Here is a 21556-nt window from a genome sequence, read left to right on the forward strand (position 1 = left end):
AGCTTCCACTTAAGAATTCTCTCTTCACATTTAAAAAGATACGTTAGTAAGACATTGTACAAAACACAGTATTATTAATTCTCTGATCTATGAAGTGTATTATGAACTTTTACATTTTCCTTTCCTTGATAGTTTAGAATTAGATATAATCTCAGTCCTCAGTGAGCCTTCAATTAAATGACTTTAGGGGGGTGCATGTACACAGAAGCCTGAACATGAAGGTTTCATACACAAGCAATTTTCTCCAGATTAGACTAGTCAGACAAATAAAGTTGCTGATGTTTTATCAACATTACTGGGTCTCGGGTAATGCACACCATGTCAGCACTCTCATCCACAATCAAGTTGTGGGTCAGTATTGTTTTATTGTGGGTTGATCTGGCATTAAACAACCAAGGCGGACTTGCTTGATGGGGAAAGGTCCAGAATGGGCAAGGGCCTTTAAGTATCTACTGCCTCTTCTCCTTATTAAAAGTGATGACACATTTCTGCTGTCTGGTCCTACCTCTTTGTGTGTAGAGGAGAGCATTTTAAAGAAATGGGATGCAGGGTTGAGGGGAACTGAAATTCCTCCCTGCTTGTCACTTACTTCCTCATAGATTCCCACAAAATAGTTATCTTCAACGGAGTTCACCACAGCTTGGCTAAAATGACAAACAGCAAGACTAGCAAACTGCAGAGAGCCAAATTGTGGGCAGGGAAGCATTTAGCATGCACACAGCATTATACATACTTAGGACAGATCTTTAAACAAATAAGACTGCTGCCATCATCTTACTTTGCTCTCAGCTGGTCACAAACCAAAGCTTTTGCCCTAGTTATCAGAACATATTCAAGTACTACAAAACTGTCTTTTAAAGCAAAATCTGGGGTCTTCTCTTAGTTTTACAGAAAATAGCATTTTTGGAAGAAATGGCAATATATTATAATATTTGGATACTTTCAGGTTCAATTGTGGTACTGCACAATGATAATTGTACAGTGGAACCTCGTGTTATATACCATCTCCCTTGCGAACACTTAGGGTTCCGAGCTCCACTAACCTGGAAGTAAATGCTCCTGGTTGCAACGTTTGCCCCGGGATGCGAGCATAAGTCGCGCAGCAGCAGCAGGAGGTGCCATTAGCAAAACCGCGTCTCATGTTACAAGCGGTTTCAAGTTGATAATGGGATTCTGGAACGAATTAAATTCATAACCAGAGGTACCACTGTACTGTCAATTATTTTGTTCAGATTCTCAACAACTGACCAAGAGTTAGCCAATTTTATTTATTGGTTTTATGAATTTACTTTCATATAAATTTCAAGGTGATTTACAAGCATACAACAAAAACAAAATAGTTTTAAATGGGATACAAACCCAAGTCACAAATTTACACTTCCACCTCCTACCCACCCCCATACGGCTAGAAAAGCTTGTTGAAACAGAAATGTTTCCAATTTTCTCCAGGAACTACAAATAGTGGCTTCCTGTTGCATTTCAACAGGGACGCCATTCCCTAATCACACTGAATGCCCTGATCCAATTTGCCATGGAGAAGGTCTCTGATATTCTATGAACCTGAATGAGAAAGTCACTTGAAGAACACAAGTGAGAGATTGGGACTGACTCTGTCTTGGTCACTTCTGCTCAATCTCAGGTCTGCAACCCCACTGGAATCAGCCATAATCAGCTTCATGTAAGAATGTCTGCAGCTACACTGCCATGGCCCTCTCAAGTAGCTTTCATGCCTGCTTGCATTTCTTTTGCCAAAATTTGTGCTCCTTTTCACTCTCCTCATATGGACAACCTTCCATTTTCTAAAAGAGGCCTTCTTGCCTATAATGGCTTCTTTGACTCTGCTCGTTAACCATGCTGGCATTCTCTTGGCTCTGGTGGTACCTTCCCTGATATAGTGGTTTGCAAAATGTTCTGAGGTTGCTCAACAGCTTAAAGGATTTTCCCAACAAGACTAGTAATGGAAAGCCATCTTCTCTGCAATGCCTTCCCCAACACTAAAGTGCAGCCACTGGAGCATTTTCTGGGGCAGTAGTCTGTTCAGAACCAGAACCAGACTCACCTTTAACACAAACATGCATTTGTGGACCCATTTGTCTGGCGATAGTGATGCTGTTGCGGCACAAATTAGGGTGACTACACCTGACCCACCAGTTGAAGGTAAAGATTCATCCAGGGTGTACTGTCTACTCAGCATAAAGTGCTGATGAAACACCATGACACAAGAAATCTCTGCAATGCACAGTGCATCTCTGACAGGCAATTAGAAAGGGAAGTTTGAAAATCACTGATAGTTGAATGCAACAGAGGGAAGTGGCTGCCTGGAGCTATGGGGAGTAGGAGAAGACCCAAGTCAAAACAGGTGGCCTCTGAAAGTGACTTTAAAATGTTTAAAGGAAGTAATGGCCACTACAGCCACTATGCAGAGAAGCTTTTATAAGATGGGAGAACACTTCTTCCTTTTTAACCATCCAAGCACCAAATAAGTAGTGCAGTTGTGTGATCCAACACATGTTGTGGATTTATTTGCTTATTTGCATTGCTGAGGCAATAAAAGATAAAAGGCGCTAGATTTTTTTAAATAAACAAAAGCTGGAAAGGTCCTGTGGTCAATGGAAGAATAGGAAGAGAGAATTTTTGGAAAGGACAATTAAGAGTTTTGTTCTGGAACTGGAGTGGCACAGCCATCACCGACAAGATTATTAAATCAATGAGAAGAAATTATCAGAATTTGTAGCACTTCGTGACACAGGAAATCTAGTAAACAGACTTAAATGTGTTTTTTTAACAGTGAGCACATAAGGGTAATTTTATTTGTCCCACTGCTTTGGAAGTAAACAGCAATGAGAGGAGAGAAGCAAGAGCTTTTCTAGACGATGTCAATATTCCTGGGTTTACGCTGGCCAGCCACTCACCACCCCCACCCCAGTTCTTAAAGTTTACAGGAAATATAAAACCGTGGGTGGAGTATTTCAAGATGCAAATTAAATCCTATTCTCTTCATTAATTTTGTTGATAGATTCATACATTTCTGAATATTTCTCCTGCAGCATCTTCCATCTTGGTGAAACTGCACTGGCTTTCTCAAGTTACTAGTACAGTCAAGCCTCAGTTGCCGAATGTAATCCGTTCCAGAAGACCATTTGACTTCCAAAACGTTTGACAACCGAGGCGCAGCTTCCAACTGGTTGCAAGAGCTTCTTGCACTCAAGTGGAAGCTGCATCAGATGTTCAGGTTCCAAAAAATGTTCAAAAACTGGAGCATTTACTTCCAGGTTTTCGGAGTTCAGGAGCCAAAACGTTCAAAAATGGAGCCATTCCCCTTTTGCAGCAGCCTTAAGGTCAGCTAAATACCTCTTCAATAGTACGTCCTACATACACACTTAATATCCAAGTTTGATAAATGTTTTTTCAAGAACTACTATTTAGAGATCACATGTGAAAGTAATACTATTTCCACAAAATAGAGCCTTAAAGCATTCTGTTTGAGAATTCAGTAGCAGCTTCATATGCTTCTCTAAGGACTCAGCTATACAGCTGCAAATAAAACATTTTAAGAGTATTTTAGGTGCAATATACAACGTGACACTAGATAGCGATGGTGAGCCTTATAGAAAATTCAACGCATTTTAAAAAAACGCCTTTAAAAAAAGCATTTTCAGAACAGTTTTTTATATGTATGTAGATTCCACCAGCATCTATTTTGTGTCAAGTCATAAGCTACTTGTTTGCCATGTGCCTTCTTTGGGTGGGGGGGTCATTGTATTGTGGGGAAAATCCTTAGATGCATGGAAATAGCTGTGGTACCATGAATATATCAAGCAGATGATAGACTCTATCTCAAATTACTCTCCCCCACCTTCTTAGCCACTGAAATTTCACTACCTAGTATATGCTTACAACTCCAAATTCAAAGAGATATTTGAAAGTTGCCACAGCATTAGGTGTGCTTACCATGCTTCATTTATATTTACTAGGTGGAAGTTCGATAGGGGAAAATTTGGAAGTTAACATTAAATTTCCTCAAGAAAAAATTAATATATGGGAAACTCAAAGCATCACCTATTCTTACTTTCAAAAGAGAAAACTAAGGAATATACTGAAAATACTTCAGCATTATTTTTTATCCTCAATGCAATCTTTCACCTAAAGATGTTTTATTTGTTGCACTTCCTCATTACATTCCAAGAAATATTTATTTTTAGTTTCCCCTAAGTCTCTTGCTCCTTAATCTCAGTTGAAACTATCTCAGTACATCAAAACTTCCTTTAATGGCTTTCAAATCTGCATAACATACAATTCCCCCAACTCAGGGATCATCAGTGACCTATTTAGGAGGAAAAATCTTTTCTAGCAGTGCTACACACAACAAAAACCTATATTCCCAAAGCTATTTCTGTGTTCTGAGTCAAAAATCGGTACAGTAGCACTGTACAGCTCAAAGTGGTGGTCACAAACACTTGCTTAAATAGCAAGTACTATGAATACAACTGAGCTACTTCTCCAAAACAGTTGAATATTATTTAGAGAAAACCCGGAGACTGAAGCTGCATGCCATATGCTGCATTAAATCCCATGGCACACTGCCCCAAGTTCAAGCTTTAGCAGAAATCTGATAAACAGTCACTTCTCAGTTACATGATTTTGTGTGATATATATGTACTCTGAATGCCCTAGCACCATTGCAACAACAGCAACTATTTCAGTCATGAACACATATGACTGTCTATACAACATTCCACTACAGGTAAAATACTCATATGTTCGCAACACAGGATTAATTTATTTTTAACAGCTCCCCTTCTCCAAATAAAACCAGCAGCAGCAGTTGCTACATAAAATTATTTCATCCTAACTGCATTTCCCATCAGCTCACTTGCAAACCAATGTCAATGTTTTGCCACAAAACCCACCCGGTAGAGTATCTTTGTCAGGAATGCACCTATTAAATCCTATTTTTCTGCCTTTTTTTCTGCAAGAAATTAATACAAAACCACACGGATATGACTAGGGATGGGAGATATAACAATATATCACCCAAAACTGGTTTGAAGTCAATATTGTGATATCAGTTTCATAATTTTTGACCTGGTAATATATTGTGAATCATGATGTATGTCTGCTATGCAAAAATTGCAATGTGGGGAAATTGTCATATGTCAGCATAGGTAAAGGGGACACGGGTGGCGCTGTGGTCTAAACCACTGAGCCTCTTGCACCTGCCAGTTGGAAGATTGGCAGTTCAAATCCACTCAACGGGGTGAGCTCCTGTTGCTCTGTCCCAGCTTCTGAAAACCTAGCAGTTTGAAAGCACACCAGTAGATAAATAGGTACTGCTGCTGCGGGAAGGTAAACAGCATTTCCGTGCGCTCTGGCACTCATCACAGTCCTCTGTGTGCCAGTAGCGATTCAGTCATGCTGGCCACATGACCTGGAAAGCCGTCTGTGGACAAACACCAGCTCCCTTGGCCTGAAAAGCGAGATGAGGCCTGCACTTAACCGTCCAGGGGTCCTTTACCTTTACCTATAGGTATAGTACAATGTTTATATGGTGATATATCACGATGTTGAAAACCAAATGTTGCCCTAGATATGACCTTACTGTCTATGTAATGCCAGACAGTTGCTAGGCTGTAGCCCAAAGGCAGTTTGTCACATTATACCTAGATTTGGTTTCTTCAAGGCCGGCAGTCTTTCGGCTACATCTTTACCTCTCCAACTATCAACCTAAGTCCTAAGCCATTGAAAGTATCCTGCTAACCTAAAAGATGCTGCTTTTCTTTCTCACTACCCCCATGCCTCTCATCGGTGGGACTAGAATAAATGTTTCACTTTCAAATTTCAAACAGCCAGGGGGGAAAAAATCAGTCAACAGATACCCATGAGTCCCTGAGTACAGTCTGAAGTTACATAAGGCTGAAGCTAAAAAGATGTCTACTAAGTTGTTTGTGCCTAAATGGGTGGTGCCTGGGAGCCACATGTATGCTATATGGGGATCTGCAACAGAATAAAAGCCAGGATACAAAGGTGAATAAATAGGAAAAACTACAACAGCCTTAAGTTCAGGTTGTTGTTTTTTTAATTTAACAAAATTTATATACCACTTGATGATGGTGACATCAGATGTCAAAGAGATAAACTATCTGACGTTTAGAAGACATCTGAAGACAGCCCTGCTTAGGGAAGTTTGACATTTTAGTGTATTTTTAATCTTTTGTTGGAAGCCGCCCAGAGTGGCTGGGCTGGATAAAATAAAATAAAATAATAATAATAATTACTACTTCTACTACTACGCCCTATACCCATAGTCCTCAGGGTGATTCACAACATAAGATCACAATATAAAAAACAGAAAATACATAATAAAAACAAAAATGACGACAACCCAATAAAGTAGCAAAACCTCTGTGGTTTCATGAGATGCTTGGATGACCAAGTCTACAGTGTCCCATCCCCCAACCCCCACTGGTCATTTGCACCATTCCTATTTGATCTTTGTCCCTTAACAGTGTCTGATTGAACTGCCTATGTCATTTTTTTAAAAAACAAAACCTAGACCATGAAATAAGGGCAGATATATTTTTCCAATTTTTATAACCTAATCTATTGTCCCTTTTAATGAAATGAAGCGATCTTTAGAGTGCAATGAAGTTAGGCAGCAAAGAAATGCAAAGAAATGCATCAGAAATACAAACTGAACCCAGACTTCTAAAATGCACTCCTCCTGGGCTTCCTCAGAGCACTACTGAGAAGACCTGCCCTGCAGAACAGTTTATTTCACATGCAGCTAGGGATATACTTGTTAATTATTCACTTTCTTCAACTGCCTGAGAGCAACCCCTTTGTTATTCAATAAACCATGTTAGAGTTTAGGGAAAGATCCATGGAATCATTTTTTAAGAGCAAGCTGCTTTAAATGCTTGCACAACAAAGAAGCAAACTCCAAGTATGGAGAATTGTGTCCTTCCTCCCACGAGCACGCATAACTGAGATTCCATGCTGAATTTCACCTGCCAAAAATGTTTTTGCATGTCTAACGCTTCCAGCTTACTGAAAGCTGTAATTCAATGCAATGCTGCACAACCACCCATACAGGCCAATGAAATTAAGGATCGGCATGCACTGCCCAAGGTCACAGACAAAATCTGGGACAGAGTTGAAATCTGATTGCTTCCCTAGTCCTAGTTCTACACTATTACCACATCATTAACTTTGGTCAGCATTTTAAGCCTGACACCAACATCTTTAGTAACAAGCACTTTCTACTATATGAAAACGACTGAAGTGAAAATGCCTTCTGAGGTCTACACATTGAATAATCAACAGCTATGCAGTTCAAGAAACTCTTTAACCTTCCAATTTTCCCCCTATATCAATTTCAGATATACTTCATATCAGATTCCACAAACTGCAGCAGCTGGGCTAATAGCTTCATTGAGCTGTCCAATATGACCCTATGGTCAGAATGAGGGTAGCTGCAACCATCCAACAGCTTGACCACACACACACACACACACACACACACACACACACACACACACCAGTGCATTCCTCCATTGTCTCCCAAGACAGACCGATGCCCGCAGCAGCAGCAGCAATGTGAAATTACACTTCCTTGCATTTTACTCGGCACCCCTAATTCGGGACAAGTTTAAAAAACCCCAGTCCCAATATGGATCCTTGGGGGACTCCACTTTCTACCTCTCTACACTGGGAGAAACATTGTGAAAGAAAAGCCTTCCAAACTGTTATGCTATTAAACTGATTGATCAAAAACAATTCCCAACAGTTGCTCCACAAAGATATAGCACAACTGAGCCCCCTCTGCGCCGGCCCTAAATAGGGCAGGCCACGCACCCCGGCCAGCTAATTGGCTGGCTGGGGGGGTGCGGCCGGGATTCCCCTGTTCTCGCAGGGGCTGAAACCAGCCCCCACTCACGTGGGGGTGGGCGTGAATCCTGCAACCCCACCTCCTGGGCAGGCCGGAAGTGGCTTTGTTCTTCATCTTGAACAGTGGTTCCCAACTGGTGGTCCGTGAACACAGAGGGTCTGTGGCACCATTAACATAACAAAAACTACCACAAAGAAAATTTCAAAATAGGGGGTCTATGGCTTGGCTTTTGAAAAACAGGGGGGTATGGAGTACTTAGCTAATTGGAAAGAGTGAATGTCCAAGTCAGTGGGTGGCAAATGGTTCTACCAATACAACCTGTAACAGGGTTATCCTGCCCATTCAAAATATATTCTACAAGTTCTATGCTAGAACAAACGGAATATTTCTGTCCTTAAACAATTGTTCTTTACAGTCTGCATTTCAACTATATTTTACAACTTTACACCTAAAGAAACACTATACCAAGGAGTTTTGAATCTCAGGCAAAATCAACTACACAGATTATAAGGTAGCAGAGTTAACAGCACACACTATTATGAAAGAGGGCTTTTATTCAAACTGAAGCTGTGTCAGTCTATGTGTTGTACTTTTGTTCCTCAAATATGACAGCATTATTTCAACAGCCAAGTTAATGACTTCAAATTTGAATTAATACTCTGTTTACACAGGCCTACACTGACAGACACCAGAGCTGACTGACAAAACACACAGACATATATATGCAGGCATATTATCCAAGCTCTAGTATAAGAAAGCATACAAAAGTGTTGGACTGTGTTTGGAACATTCCCAGTGGAAAAGATTTTTGGCTACTACCATAGATAGTTATCCACTAGGATTATAGTCTGCCAATATTCACTTGCTGGTTTTGAACTATTTGATCTATAATATTTGTGCCCATTCTTCTTGCTCACAACCAAACTGAAGATTTAGGACACTCAGGCATAACACAATAGCACTGATAAAATCCCAAGCTTTATCTTGTATCACCATGAAATGTTAAAATATTTAATGCCTTCTCAGTTCATTTATTATGAGACTTGACAATTCCCTGGCTTGGAGTGCAACCTTAAGCTGCAGGTTGTCATTTTACTCACAGAGGAGACAACTGAAAGAGGCCATTTAAGGCTATTAGGCTACATTCTATAATGAAATCTGGAAAGGCTATAGAGTAATCATTTTAGGAGGGAAAAGCAATGTGTAACGACAAAAAAAAAACAGCCCTACCTTGGTTGATAAACGCCTTGCAACTTGGAACATTTTGGTTCCCAAACACCGCAAACCCAGAAGTGAGTGTTCCGGTTTACGAACGTTCTTTGGAACCCGAACGTCTGACATAGCTTCTGATTGGCTGCAGGAGCTTCCTGCAGCCTTTTGGAAGCCGCACCTTGATTCCCGAACGTTTTTTAAGTCAAACAGACTTCCGGAACAGATTCCGTTTGACTTCTGAGGTACGACTGTACTTAGAATTTTCTGGACTCCACTATGCTTAGGAAAGGGCTATTTAAGACATCTAGCTGATGGAGATGTAATAGGGACAAACAATGCTTCTTTAAAACACATGTTCATACAATGTCCGACATTGGTAATTTTGGGGGAGAGGGTAATGGAAACAATTACTGTGACTGTACAGAAAAATCTAAAATTTGGAGAGGAAATTCCTTTGGAATTTTATTCCCAATCTAACTAAGGGACAATATGAATGGGTTTTGCAAGCCCGTACTATGACAAAAAGACTGGTATTGATGAACTTGCAATCATCTGAGAACTTCTAAATTCATTCTCATTTAGATAAAAATCAAAATGTTGCTTTCTCTGTCATTTGTTTTTTAATTCATTCTCCCTCGTCTCTTCTTTCGCAATCATCTTGGAATAGTTTTCAGATCTGCTCTGGTTTTGTTTGGAAGTGAAGTGCTCCAATTTGATCAGACTTCTACTCAGGAAATGCTTCGGATTCCAGGCTGTTTGGTGCATATCATGGTTTCTCCAGTGGCATACACACACACACACACACACACACACACACACACACACGTGTCAGGGACCAGGAGCACTGGCAGAGGAAGGTGGGTGCGGTCTGCCCTAGGTGTCATCCCTGAGGGGGGGTGACATCGCCCCCCGGGATACTCACCACGGGCACCACCACCCCCCAGGACACTCGCTGCTCACCGTAGGCGATTAACCCCGTCCTGCAGGCACAGCATGTGCGCCGCTCTGGGTGCCAGAGCCGCTAACTCCGCCTCTGACCAGGAGTCTGATTCTTCTTAATCAGGTGGTGGTGGCAAGGACTCCAAACCTGAAGGAGAAGGGCATGTAGAAGTGCTTCTACGCAAGGAAGCTGCAGAACCAGCACCCCCTGCCTCTAGACAGAGGATGTGGCACTGGCATCCTCTGGCTCTAAGGACTTCACTATAGAAGACCCATGACAACTTGTGCCACCACTTCTGTATCACAGTTAGAAACTACTGGAGGAGGCTGGACCCCTTTACATCAAGCAGCAACTTGCAACATAGGGGTTGCTAACAGTCATGCTGCACCAGCTGCTATTACTATACAAGGGCTCAGTTTCAGCCTGTTCATTGCTGCAGCAACCTCAGAGTTCTGTGTTTCCCAGAGTACAGCCTGAATCTCACCTTTTCTTACATTTCAGTCAAGAATTGCTGCACCACAGAGCAGGACAAACAGAGGAGTAATTCTCTATGGTTTATCTCAATTAAATATATAAACATGATGGCTTGACAAGAGAAACAAACGAACAAAAATCTTCTGTTGACAGCAAAAGTTCAACAACCCAAGAGACTGAAAAGAGACACATTTGATACTATCTTAAGCATGCCTCTGCTAAAGTGGGTAATAATAATTTTGTTTAGTTATTAGCCATAACAGAACAAAAAGCAGAAAAAACATTCTGAGTTGAGCAACAAATTTAGGTCTTAAATTCCTGGCCATTTATGCTAACTAGAGTATGTCTCACTGAGCTCAGTAAATGCACTTAGGACTGCAATAATTTTTTAAAATTAAGTAGTTCAGGTTTCCATCAACAATCTTTTGCATCAGTTTTCATCCAAATTGATAGCCATTGTTACCAGCTTCAAAACAATCCAAAATCTCCTTCAAACAGTGAATTAGGATTCTGGCTTGTTCTGAAGCTGATAAACTATAGTTTACTGGCTCTAATGACATAGGAAATTGGTTAAATGCCTTCCTGGTTTGACTGCTCACACTGTATCAGACATTGTATCAGACTAGACAAGTAGCCACCTTGCACAACTACAGTATTGAGAAGACCAGGTAGAATTCATTTAAGTTTTACTGTCACAGATGTCTACGCAAGATTGGTCTCCACACCTGCCATAAATCAGAGGTGTACATATATGCATCTCCCTAACTATAATAAAGCATATACATTTATGCTGTAACATGTGGGTTGAAGACTAAATTATAATTAAAGCCTAGGTGCGACATAAATTTCCTTAAATATTTCAGTCACAAATTGTTATGAATCGGGGATATTATTATAGCGCACTGAACAGATGGCTATTTGTGGTCATCACCAAGCACTACCTAGGCACATACAGTTTATGCTTTTTCACAGATCTTCCTGGACTCCATCCTTCCATGAACACATATGAAAGACCAGAGCCGCATTCTCATTTTGACAGCTATAAAGCCACAGGCATCACTTGAACCTATCTAGAACTAGAGAAAGGGACAAATAGCTCATGGCCTCAGATGAAGGTGCATATTGATGTACCATCAAAAAACTCACATAGACCCTTTGGTAAAGCCCATACATATCTGTCTCATGGGCTTCCCAATTTCTGGACTGAGAAACTGTCTCTCTTAAAACTTTGCAAATCACTCTTGGGTAGATACTTTCATTGACCACTAAAAGAAAAGAAGTATACATACTAATCAGTCATCTAAAGTTAATCTCTATCTTGGCTAATGTAAGAACTATCATATTTTTCTTTACTTCTGCTCTTTATCTTTCAAAGGATGAATGCATGAGTCAGTGCTATAGGTACATTCAGAAAACTGCTGAGATTTACATTCCCAGAGAGAGAATGGGCACAGCTTATTTGTCATTGGGCTTTGAGGCAATTCGGGATAAGTTACATTGCAAACATACACACACTCATTTGGGAATAAGTCCCACTGAATGTGCTGGGACTTAGCTGCATTGTCAGTCAGTCTGCAAAAAACTTCCTGAATTACCAAATTAAGGACTATCAGGCAGGTTTCCCACTTGTTGTCAACACTTTTCAGCCCGAAGTCCATATTCCTCCAAGGGCAACTTTCTGGGAGACAAATGCCAGTGGTAGGCAAGGCCAGAGAAGAAAGTGGGCAGAGCAATAGATGAAACTCTTACCTGACCTGCAGTCATTCAAAAGCCAGAGTTTGTACACACACCCTTCTTCACCCAGGCAAGCAATATCCTACATTCCAGTCAGGGAAAAACACTCAGAGAAGGCATGGAGCAGGGCTGGTGAAGGGTGGGGCCTCGGGACAGAGTCCCAGGGAGCTACATTTGGCCCTCAGGTCTGAGGTTCCCTACCCGTGTTTTATAATACTTTTCACCAGTCATTTCTCCCCCATCCTAACATTTTGCTATGAGTTCTCTGAAACTTAAGAGGTAGTCCATTTAATAAAACAAATTACACTGTTCCTGTATGCAGTTGTTCTAGTGTACATGGGTGCCGGCATCTCTCTGCTATAGTCTATACACTAAACAATTTCCCCTTAAATAATTCCACTTATTGCAGGAGTATTACCAGTTCTCTTTGTCACTTAATATAGGTTTTACTTCTATTTGATATTATCTAATTTGAATGGCATCATTACCAGAGAATACAAAAACACAAGCAACATCACACTAGTCCTGAGAATTCTCAGATCAGGTTCTAGAATAATATAGTCCCGGAAGATCATTCATCATGGCATTTTGCAGCAAATTTGACACCAAGAATAGTGAAAGATTATCACATCAGAGTTACATGAACCTTCATAGCTTTAGTACAACAAGTTCTCCATCTGAACCGCAAGACAACAGCCAGAAAAAGGTATTTCTAGTTCATGGCACAAGATGCTACAGGCACGCCTGATCCAGAGAGAATTCCTTTCAGCTGCAACTGAGGTGAACACAGCTGTTACCACCACACCCTTTGTGTATTATTTCAGTATCTGTAACAATAATGGATTTGTTTATGCACATTACAAATAAGTGCATAAATCAATCTGCATTAGTTAATCTAGCAGTTGGGATCCAACATGGTTATTTTTATGTGCAGTGGGTTCTGAACAATAGATTCCTATGCCTTATCACAAACTACACTTTCAAAAGTGGTTTCCTATGTGACCTGGGGAAAGCGGCTGCTGTTTGAGAAACATAAACCCTTAGTTAATGCCCCATCAGAACACATGAACTTGTGCCATAGCATTTTGGATCCCAACCAGAATCTTACAAAACGGAAAGCTTTCTCTTAATGCCACTCGGTCAGCTATGAATCAAACAGCCTGAAGGATTTGTTTTGCCCTTGACATAAGCCAACATACCGTAAGTTCTGGCCTCTAACGCGATTAAACATTAGTGGGCAAAGGTAACACAGAACTATTCTACTCTAGAGTTTAACAGATTCTCAAACAAAGTCACTAACCATCTGATTCAAGTATTACTCCTTTATTACTCCTATCGGCATTCTTTTATACAGAGAACACAAATACAGCATGTGGTATTTAAAACATTTCCTTATTAGTTCCGCATGTGGGAAATTACCGTACTTTCTTCCTTGTTTCCATATAATACTATCAAGTGTTTTGTTATTCAAAGCTAAGACACACCATTTCTTTGGAAACAAAGTTAATGAACATAGTAGATAGCATTTATCAATTACTGTATATAATAATTTGTTTTTAGACATTTCATCATCATAAAAATAGTACACTTCCACATTTCCTATCAAAGGAATAAAGTAACATTTTAGGCAATTAGTGACTAAAGAGACCTCCATCCAAATACTAGTAAGATACACAGCAAGGCTGTGCCCTCTTACCCAGACCAGTCAATAAGCCACCTGAGGAAAGAGAAGGGAATTCTGCAAGTTTAAGCAAAGCTATTTCCACTGTGCATATGTAATTAAGAAATAGAATGATTTGCTGAAGTCAAAACTTATCTGTTCAGAAGTCAAAACTTATCTGTTTTTCAGTTTTAGCAAAATACACTGACTACAGTGTGTCTACACATAATGAAAAGGCAAAAAACAAATATATCTCCCAGAGCTATTTCCTTGTACCACCTTATTGTAATGACCTTGTCCATACATCAATGATACTGATTTCTTGCTACTTTCTATCAGAGTGATCTGTTATGTTTACTGTTTGTATATTTATAAAAGAACAAGTATATTTTTAAAAGAAACAAATTTATTATGCATGTAACTTTTTAGATAAGATGAATAGCCTGTTGTCACTGTGTTGTTACTGAAAAAGACACACAAAGTTGTCTGGGCCAATCAGTGTTAGTGTCATTGATCAGTGAATTAACTTTTCAGCATTGGCTTTACTCATCAAAAGTAAACAGGGGATAGCACACAGGTCACAGCCCTTTTTTAAAATAAAAAAGCTGCCCTTGATTACCTTTTTAAAAAACGATAAGAGCTATTTTTCTGCACAAGAAAAGCAGACAATTCCTACAAGTTCAAACATACTAGGAAGGAATTGTGTTTTTGTTTGTTTGGATAATTAATGAATACTTCAGATGCTTCTAATTATCCAAACCCCCCACCCTCTCTCTCAATACAGGTTATAATGTTTGAGAAACACAGCCTTAATCGCCAATCTAGTTATTTTTATTCCTCTTTTTCATTTGATTACTTAGGGCAGATCTACATAGTTTACCCTTCATGACTCTATCTTCTCATGTCAACACAGTATACATTACTGAGAGGAACACAAACACACATACATACACCCTAATAATGCTTAAATCTTATCTACTGAAAGAGAAAATATGTAAGCAGGGGAAAAGATATATAAGCCAACGATTTCTTGGCATGCATAATAGGAACAAAAAACCGGGGTGGCAAGGAGAGAATCACCTTTAATTTGCAATGTGATATTTCAATCTCTGTATCTTCATCATAAAAAAAAATCTGCACATTGGTTTAGTTTAATGCATATCCAGATGGTTCATCTCCAGTTAAGCTATGAAATTAGTCATAGGGGCAATACTATATTTAACACTTTGCTTTAACAGTCAGATCACAGAATTCCACAGAAGACATCAACCATGAGTATTTGAATAAATGTTGGAAATTTGCTTCTACTGTAATCAAAAGGGAGCAACAGCTATTTTAAACCATTCTGCAGCATGCTAAACACTTAAGTTGTAGCATATTATACCATGACAATGTTTTGTTTTATAAAAGTTTAAAGTGTTGGATTTGCTTTACCAAGACTGAGAAGCCTGAAGGTCTCAATAATTTATTGCTGCCGTGTTTACACAAGCCATAGAATTCTATTAACCAGTCTCTCCAATCACGTCTGCATAATCATGGTGACAGAGAAGACTACCACTGAAAGCAAAGAAACAAGTATCAGCACACAACTGGTTTCATAAACAACTTAAGCACCTTTCAAAAGAAAAGTGTCCTTGATCTCAATGAGCAAAACCCAACGTGAAAGGCAGTGCTTGTAAAGATTCATTCATTAACATACTTCAATAAGGAAATGCTTTGAAAATATTTGAAAATCCAGGCGTCAACCCCACTGTAGTCATATTAATTTATAAGCAACTAGTTGGGCCCTTAAGTGGAATTAGGAGCAGCAACAGCTCAGGTGGAGCATATGCTTTGCACGAAGATCCCAAGTTCAGTCTCTGGCACCTCCAGTTGACGAGGGGTGAGAAACTATTTTCAGCCCAAGGGTCTCAGTCTCTCATGGGGAACCTTCACGGGACCACATATCAGTGGTGTCCACGTCTGAAGACAAAAGTGGGTGAAAGCAATGGATGTGCCTCTTTCCTCTGTACATCACAGTTCTAGGATACACTCCAGCCTGGCAAAAGCACCTGAGGAGTGCTTAGGAGGGATGAGGCCTGGAGAGGGGACCTGGCTCAGAAAGAATGCTGAGGGCCAGAAAGCCAAAGGGTCTGAGATTCTTCACCCCTTGGCTAAAGGGGTCTCTTGTGGTGGAAAGCCGCCTTCTAACCTACCCTGCCAGGCTATGAGACACACTTCCTTGCATTCTGGCTGAGATCCTAGAAAGCCATGGCTTGTTAAAGTATGTAGTACTCAGTAAGTAGTCCAATGGTCCAAATGTTTTGGCAACGTCAAATTTTCATGTGAGTGATATCACCAATTTCAAGCCTAAGCACATGTAAATACTCATATTGTGACCCTTGACTCCTGCTTTCCCTTGCTAGATTCACTTCGACTGTAAGCTCCTTATGGCACAACCCTCTCTGTCTACGTGAGTATGCATACAGTACCCAATATTTATAATACCCAAAATTCTATTTTTTAAAAAAACTTCAGCTTTACTGTTTGTGTACATTATGGGCAAGATCCAATTGTTGCAGCCAAGTAGCAAAAATAGCCATTCTGCTGCTTAGAACCCCATTCTTAACACAGTGCAACAGTCAAATTCAATGGGTAGCCTGGGCCAGCAGAAGTGATGCAGAAATGATGAATCATATACTTTTTTGCCCTGTTCTGCTACTTCTGCAACAATGCTACTTCTCTCACTTCATACACTAACATTACATTGGCTCTCACCCAAAGTGTTTTGTATAATCAAAACTCTAATTTGACTTCAGAATGCAATCCTAAATACGATATCTAAGAGACTGTACAACAGAGAAAAGCCATATAACAGCAGGACAGGAAGTAGAGAAAAGCAAAAGGATACATGAGAACATAACGACTTCTACGTATTTTGAAAGTTTTTATCATTTTTTCTCCCTTCGGACCAGCAATTTGCATTTGCAATATGGTTTTACTTTTGAAAAAGAATGTGTTAAAAGATTATTAGATAACCGAGACAAAGAAAAGTCACAAAGCAAATAGTATGCCACATATATTTGCGCAATTATTATCTGAGCTATTAAAATGAATAAAAAATTTAGCATGTAGTTCACTAAAAGAAAGCAAAACAGGCAAAAAATACAATAAATCACTGCCAGATACTGAACAATTTTCTTCAAAATGTACACTGCTGTTACCGTTGCCGCTACCACTGCTGCTGCCACCATGGGAGAGAGGTAGTAGGGTACTGGGAGGGCTAGGGAGGCCACAAGAAATCACACCCCGAGCCTACCGGGCCCTGGCTAGCATGAAAAGAGCAGGCCCCCGGGGCCTGGGGGGAACCATGCACCAGAGACCACTCCAGAAAAAACAAACGCAGCGCAGGACCTCCCCTACTGGATGATTACTACTACTACTATTATTATTATTACAATGTACATTGGCAAACGGGAAGATTAATTTTCTGACAGAAGTGGATTCACTACTAGGCAGAACACACAAATAAGGAGAAGCTGATTTCTGAACTACATTTGGCAAGACTCTCTAGGATACAGGGCTTGGAGGCAGGCAATTCCCCACAGGAACAATCTATCAAGGCCATTGCCAGTCATCTTTTGATAGGATCAGTAGACACTCTCTTGGGGAATTTTAAGTTTTGTTGGAAAGGGGGGGGAGGTGACAGACAGGAAGTTGAACACTGTCTGGATTCCAATGGCTAGTTCACGCATTTCACATATGTGTATTACATCTGTGCAGAAAACTGCATGAACTCTGAAAACTACAGAGGACACACACACACACACACACACACACACACACACACACACACCCTGCCATGGTTACATGCAGCATTTATTTATTAATATGTAATTACACAAAAGCATTTCACTTTTTACGTTCATTTTACGTTGTCAGTAATCCTTGCAATAATTCTTTAAGGTATGTCAGTGTTATCATTTCTATACTGCAGAAACAAACAGAACAACTGAAAGAGAGCAGTTTGCCTACAGTGAGCAAAGATGAAGAATTTGAGGTCCTCCAATAGGGATGTCAAAAAATGGAAGCAGGAGCGGAAATTGCCAATGGCCACTTATTCATCCCATGTCTGGAACAGAAATCAAACCAGCGAATACGATCAGCATTCACTGCTGTTGCTGGGCTGAGTCTGCAAATGCAACATAATTGATTACTTCCTCTCCCCCTCCCCAATTTGCATTGTTTCTTTTGCATTGAAAGAACCAAATAACAATGAGATTAACTACATAAATTAAATAAGCTACATAATTTCATCACAACAGACACTGGGTTTTGGGAGACTCAGATGAGCTGCAGCGAAACAGAAGCAGTGGTACAAGCACCAAATGCAGCGAAGAATGGAAAACAATGCCTTCTTACATCCCATCTATCCTCCAGACGATATTCCACCCCATCAGCCCCAGCAAGAACGAGCAATGGTTAGGAATTGTAGGAGTTATAGTACACTCTGTGAGATCAACAGGTTCCCATGCCTGACCTAATGCCACATAGGAAATTCATAAATGAATAAATATATTAACCAGAGACCTGGTTCACAGTTCTTAGTCACTGTATACCAGCTCTCAAAATAGCCACAGCAGACAAAGTTTCAACTGGAGATTACAACATGTTGAAGAAAATACACAAGTTCAACACAGATACAGTAGCCTTATAGAAAAGGTGTGGGCATAGTGGCTCTAATGGTTAGAACTCAGAGCTCGACACAAAGGCTGTCTTTGAGGAACACTATAGTAAAAAAATCAAATTATGCAATGCAACAAGTGTGAAACAAAAAACGGAACAAGAGTTGCTGTTAAGACAGGATAGGTTTTTTTTTAAAAAAAATTATACCTCGCAGGTTTCAGGACAGTTCACAAGATTAACAACAAGGAAACAAATGAAAGGGAAGGAATTTCTAACTTTCACCTGTATCTTATTCAAACCATGGAATTTCTGTTTCAGTAAATAACTTCTTAATATTTAGACCTTTTTCTCCACCAGATATTTCTATTTTGAAATACATACTTGCCTCCCAGTGTTAGAAACTGGGATAGAAAAGCCCTGGGTTGTGGGTGCCAAAACAGAATGTCTAGTTGCCATTTGGAGGGGTCAGTAACACATTTTATTTATAAGCATGACTAATACGCAATTCACATAAGTGACATTGTTAATATCACATTTTAACAGAAATTGTTAATACATGTTTAATTTGGTGTTTGCAATAAAAATATTGGTACCATACTTGGATTTTCAAAATACTCTACTCTTTACTGTTACACTCCTTAACATATTGTCTATCCTTAACATATACTTCTAGACTTCAAAGCACATACATTTCCTGAATCCTTGAGTGTCAACCAGGTGCAAAAAATGGCACCCAGACTTTTTGAGGTGCTCACAAATGGAGAAACTTTAGGTGCGAAATGCACTTGGCGACCTGCTAATTTTGAACCCTGTTGCCTCCTCACGATATGAGAAGCAGCTCTCAGTAGGAAAACCCAAAGCTGCAATCCCTTGCAAATACAGCTTGCAAATCCACATTAAGAATCACTTTAACTATTTTAACCAACACAATTCTTGAGGTGCCCATCCCAACAAGTCTTTAATGAAACCCAACCTTCCCTTCAGGCCCCCCAAAAGTCTGGCTGGCCAAATCCAATTTTCAAAATGAGACTCTCTTTGGTGTCTGCACGCAATAGCTGGGTATAAATTGATCCTGTCAGACATTAAGAAAACAGAAGCATTCTGAAATAAGGAACTGCAGCTACATCCAACACTGCGATGCAATGCCCTTTCGAAAGAGGAATGGCTTCCAAAGCGCTCCAGTTCTACAGAATCCCAAGAAAAAAGCACCTAATCCTTAATACGCCTTATTGACTCAACAGAAACCAAAACAAGTTTACCTGCTTCCTATAAACTGCAAGAGGTTTAGGCTAGAATTCTGCCTTTCCCCCTAAGAGTCATCCTGCAAAGCTCCAATGGGGAGAACCGTGAAGGAATGAAGTGGAGAAGAGGGAAGGAAGTACAGCAATCCCAGCTTAGTTGAGCTTTCTTGCAGGGCTGGAATGCCCATCTGCAGTGTACAGTCCCATATCCTGTACTCACAGTGGGCAAGCAGACACCGGTGGGCAGCTCAGAAGCAGGACCTGTGCATAACAGCACTCCTTCCCCCACTTGTCATTCCCAGCAAGGGGCATTCAGCATCCATACCCAAAAAGGGGGGGGGGGGGAGAGAGGAATGGAGAAGAATCAAGAGTCCCCCTGTGTGTGCACACACCTTTTCTTCTTCCCAAAAGAAAATTAGGGGCGATGGGAGAGAAACAAGAGAAGGACGGAGCAATCCCTAACCTGCTTACTATTATAAGGTGTGTGTGTGTGTGTTCTTTGTCGCTTCTGTTTTGTTGCTGTAAGCCGCCTTGTGTCCAGTAGAGGGGACGTATAGGAATTAAAAGGGGATTGAAGTGAAAAATGAGAAAGTGAAAGATTGGGGGTGGGGGGGGGAGATAATGGCCATCACTGCCATGTGAACATTCAATCCAAAACTATTTTCCCATGACATATGGGATACCATTAGTGTATTTAAGCGCTGGGGGGGGGGGGGTTGGGGCAATGGGCTACGGCTCTTCTCAATCCCAGGGCAAAGCAAGTTCGGGAGAGGATTTTCAGGTGGTGGCAGAGCAGCCCTGAGCTGCCACAAAAAAGCGAGAGAAAAGGCCCCGAGGCTCCCCGCCTTCTTCCTCCGGCCTCGCATTGCAGGGCTTCTCCCCTTGCCCGCCCGAGAGGAGAAGCAGCGGCGGGCCGGGGCCGGGGGCTGACCCGCAGCGGGGCCGGATGGCGGCGGCGGCGGCGCCCGCCCTCGGCGTCTCCCAGGCCGGAGGAGGAGGAGGACCAGGAGGAGCGCCTCCCTCCGCCTTCCCTCCTTACCTGTGAGGCGAACTTTGATGCTGGACCCGGCCCTCCGGCTCCCCGCGTTCGACATGGCTCCCCTCAGGCGGGCGCCGGGCCCACCGGCCCAAAGGCGAGAGGCCGGGTCAGCCGACGGACGCCGCCGCCGCCGCCGCCATCGCCGCCCTCCCCTCGCCCTCGCGGGTCTCGCCGGCGGCCTCCCCTCCGTGCTTCTCCTCAGGCGGCGGCGGCGGCGCCTCACCGAGCTCGACGCCCGCCGCCCCCCCCCCCTCCCGCCGCCCGACGCGAACGGCGACTGCGCGAGCTCGCGCCGCCTCAGAGCGGCGGATGAGGCTCCGGCTGAGGCGGCTGAGGCGGCTGCTGCTGCTGCTGCTGCTGCTGCGCAGGCGCGCTCCCCAGCCCCGGGCCCCCCCCTCCCCTCCCTAGCAGCTTCTTTTAGCGCGCCTGCGCACACGCGCCCGCACTGGGCCGGCCTGCCTCCCTGCCTGCCTGGTCCCCGGGCCAACCAGCTCGCGGCTCCTTTTCCCGTCGTGCGTCGGGAGGGAAACAGACGCCGCGCCGCTTGGCGTGACGTGCGCGACGGTTCGCCTCCCGCGGCCATCTTGGGGAGGTCTGGGGCGTCCAGGTTCGGGCAGCGGAATGCCACGCTTCGAACAGATATACCATATATATATATATACACACACATACACACAGTATTCTTTCTATGTCGTCGTGGTTG

The 21556-nt window shown here is 41.8% G+C and overlaps 1 protein-coding gene across 3 annotated transcripts in view; it reads right to left on the minus strand.

The window, feature by feature from the left end:
- SMURF1 (SMAD specific E3 ubiquitin protein ligase 1) overlaps window positions 1–21041 on the minus strand; it is a 49444-nt gene extending 28403 nt beyond the window's left edge. For 2 of the 3 annotated variants that reach the window (XM_079953789.1, XM_079953788.1), the window contains exon 1: window positions 20854–21040. In XM_079953789.1, the coding sequence (XP_079809915.1) occupies window positions 20854–20908 (55 nt within the window). In that variant the 5' untranslated portion in view covers window positions 20909–21040. Of the gene's footprint in view, window positions 1–20853 lie in introns of all 3 variants that reach the window. The other variant, XM_079953790.1, reaches the window with a different exon arrangement.
- Window positions 21042–21556: the final 515 nt, after the last annotated feature.

Source organism: Podarcis cretensis, assembly GCF_951804945.1.
Source record: "Podarcis cretensis genome assembly, chromosome: 14".
In the NCBI taxonomy this organism is placed as follows: domain Eukaryota; kingdom Metazoa; phylum Chordata; class Lepidosauria; order Squamata; family Lacertidae; genus Podarcis; species Podarcis cretensis.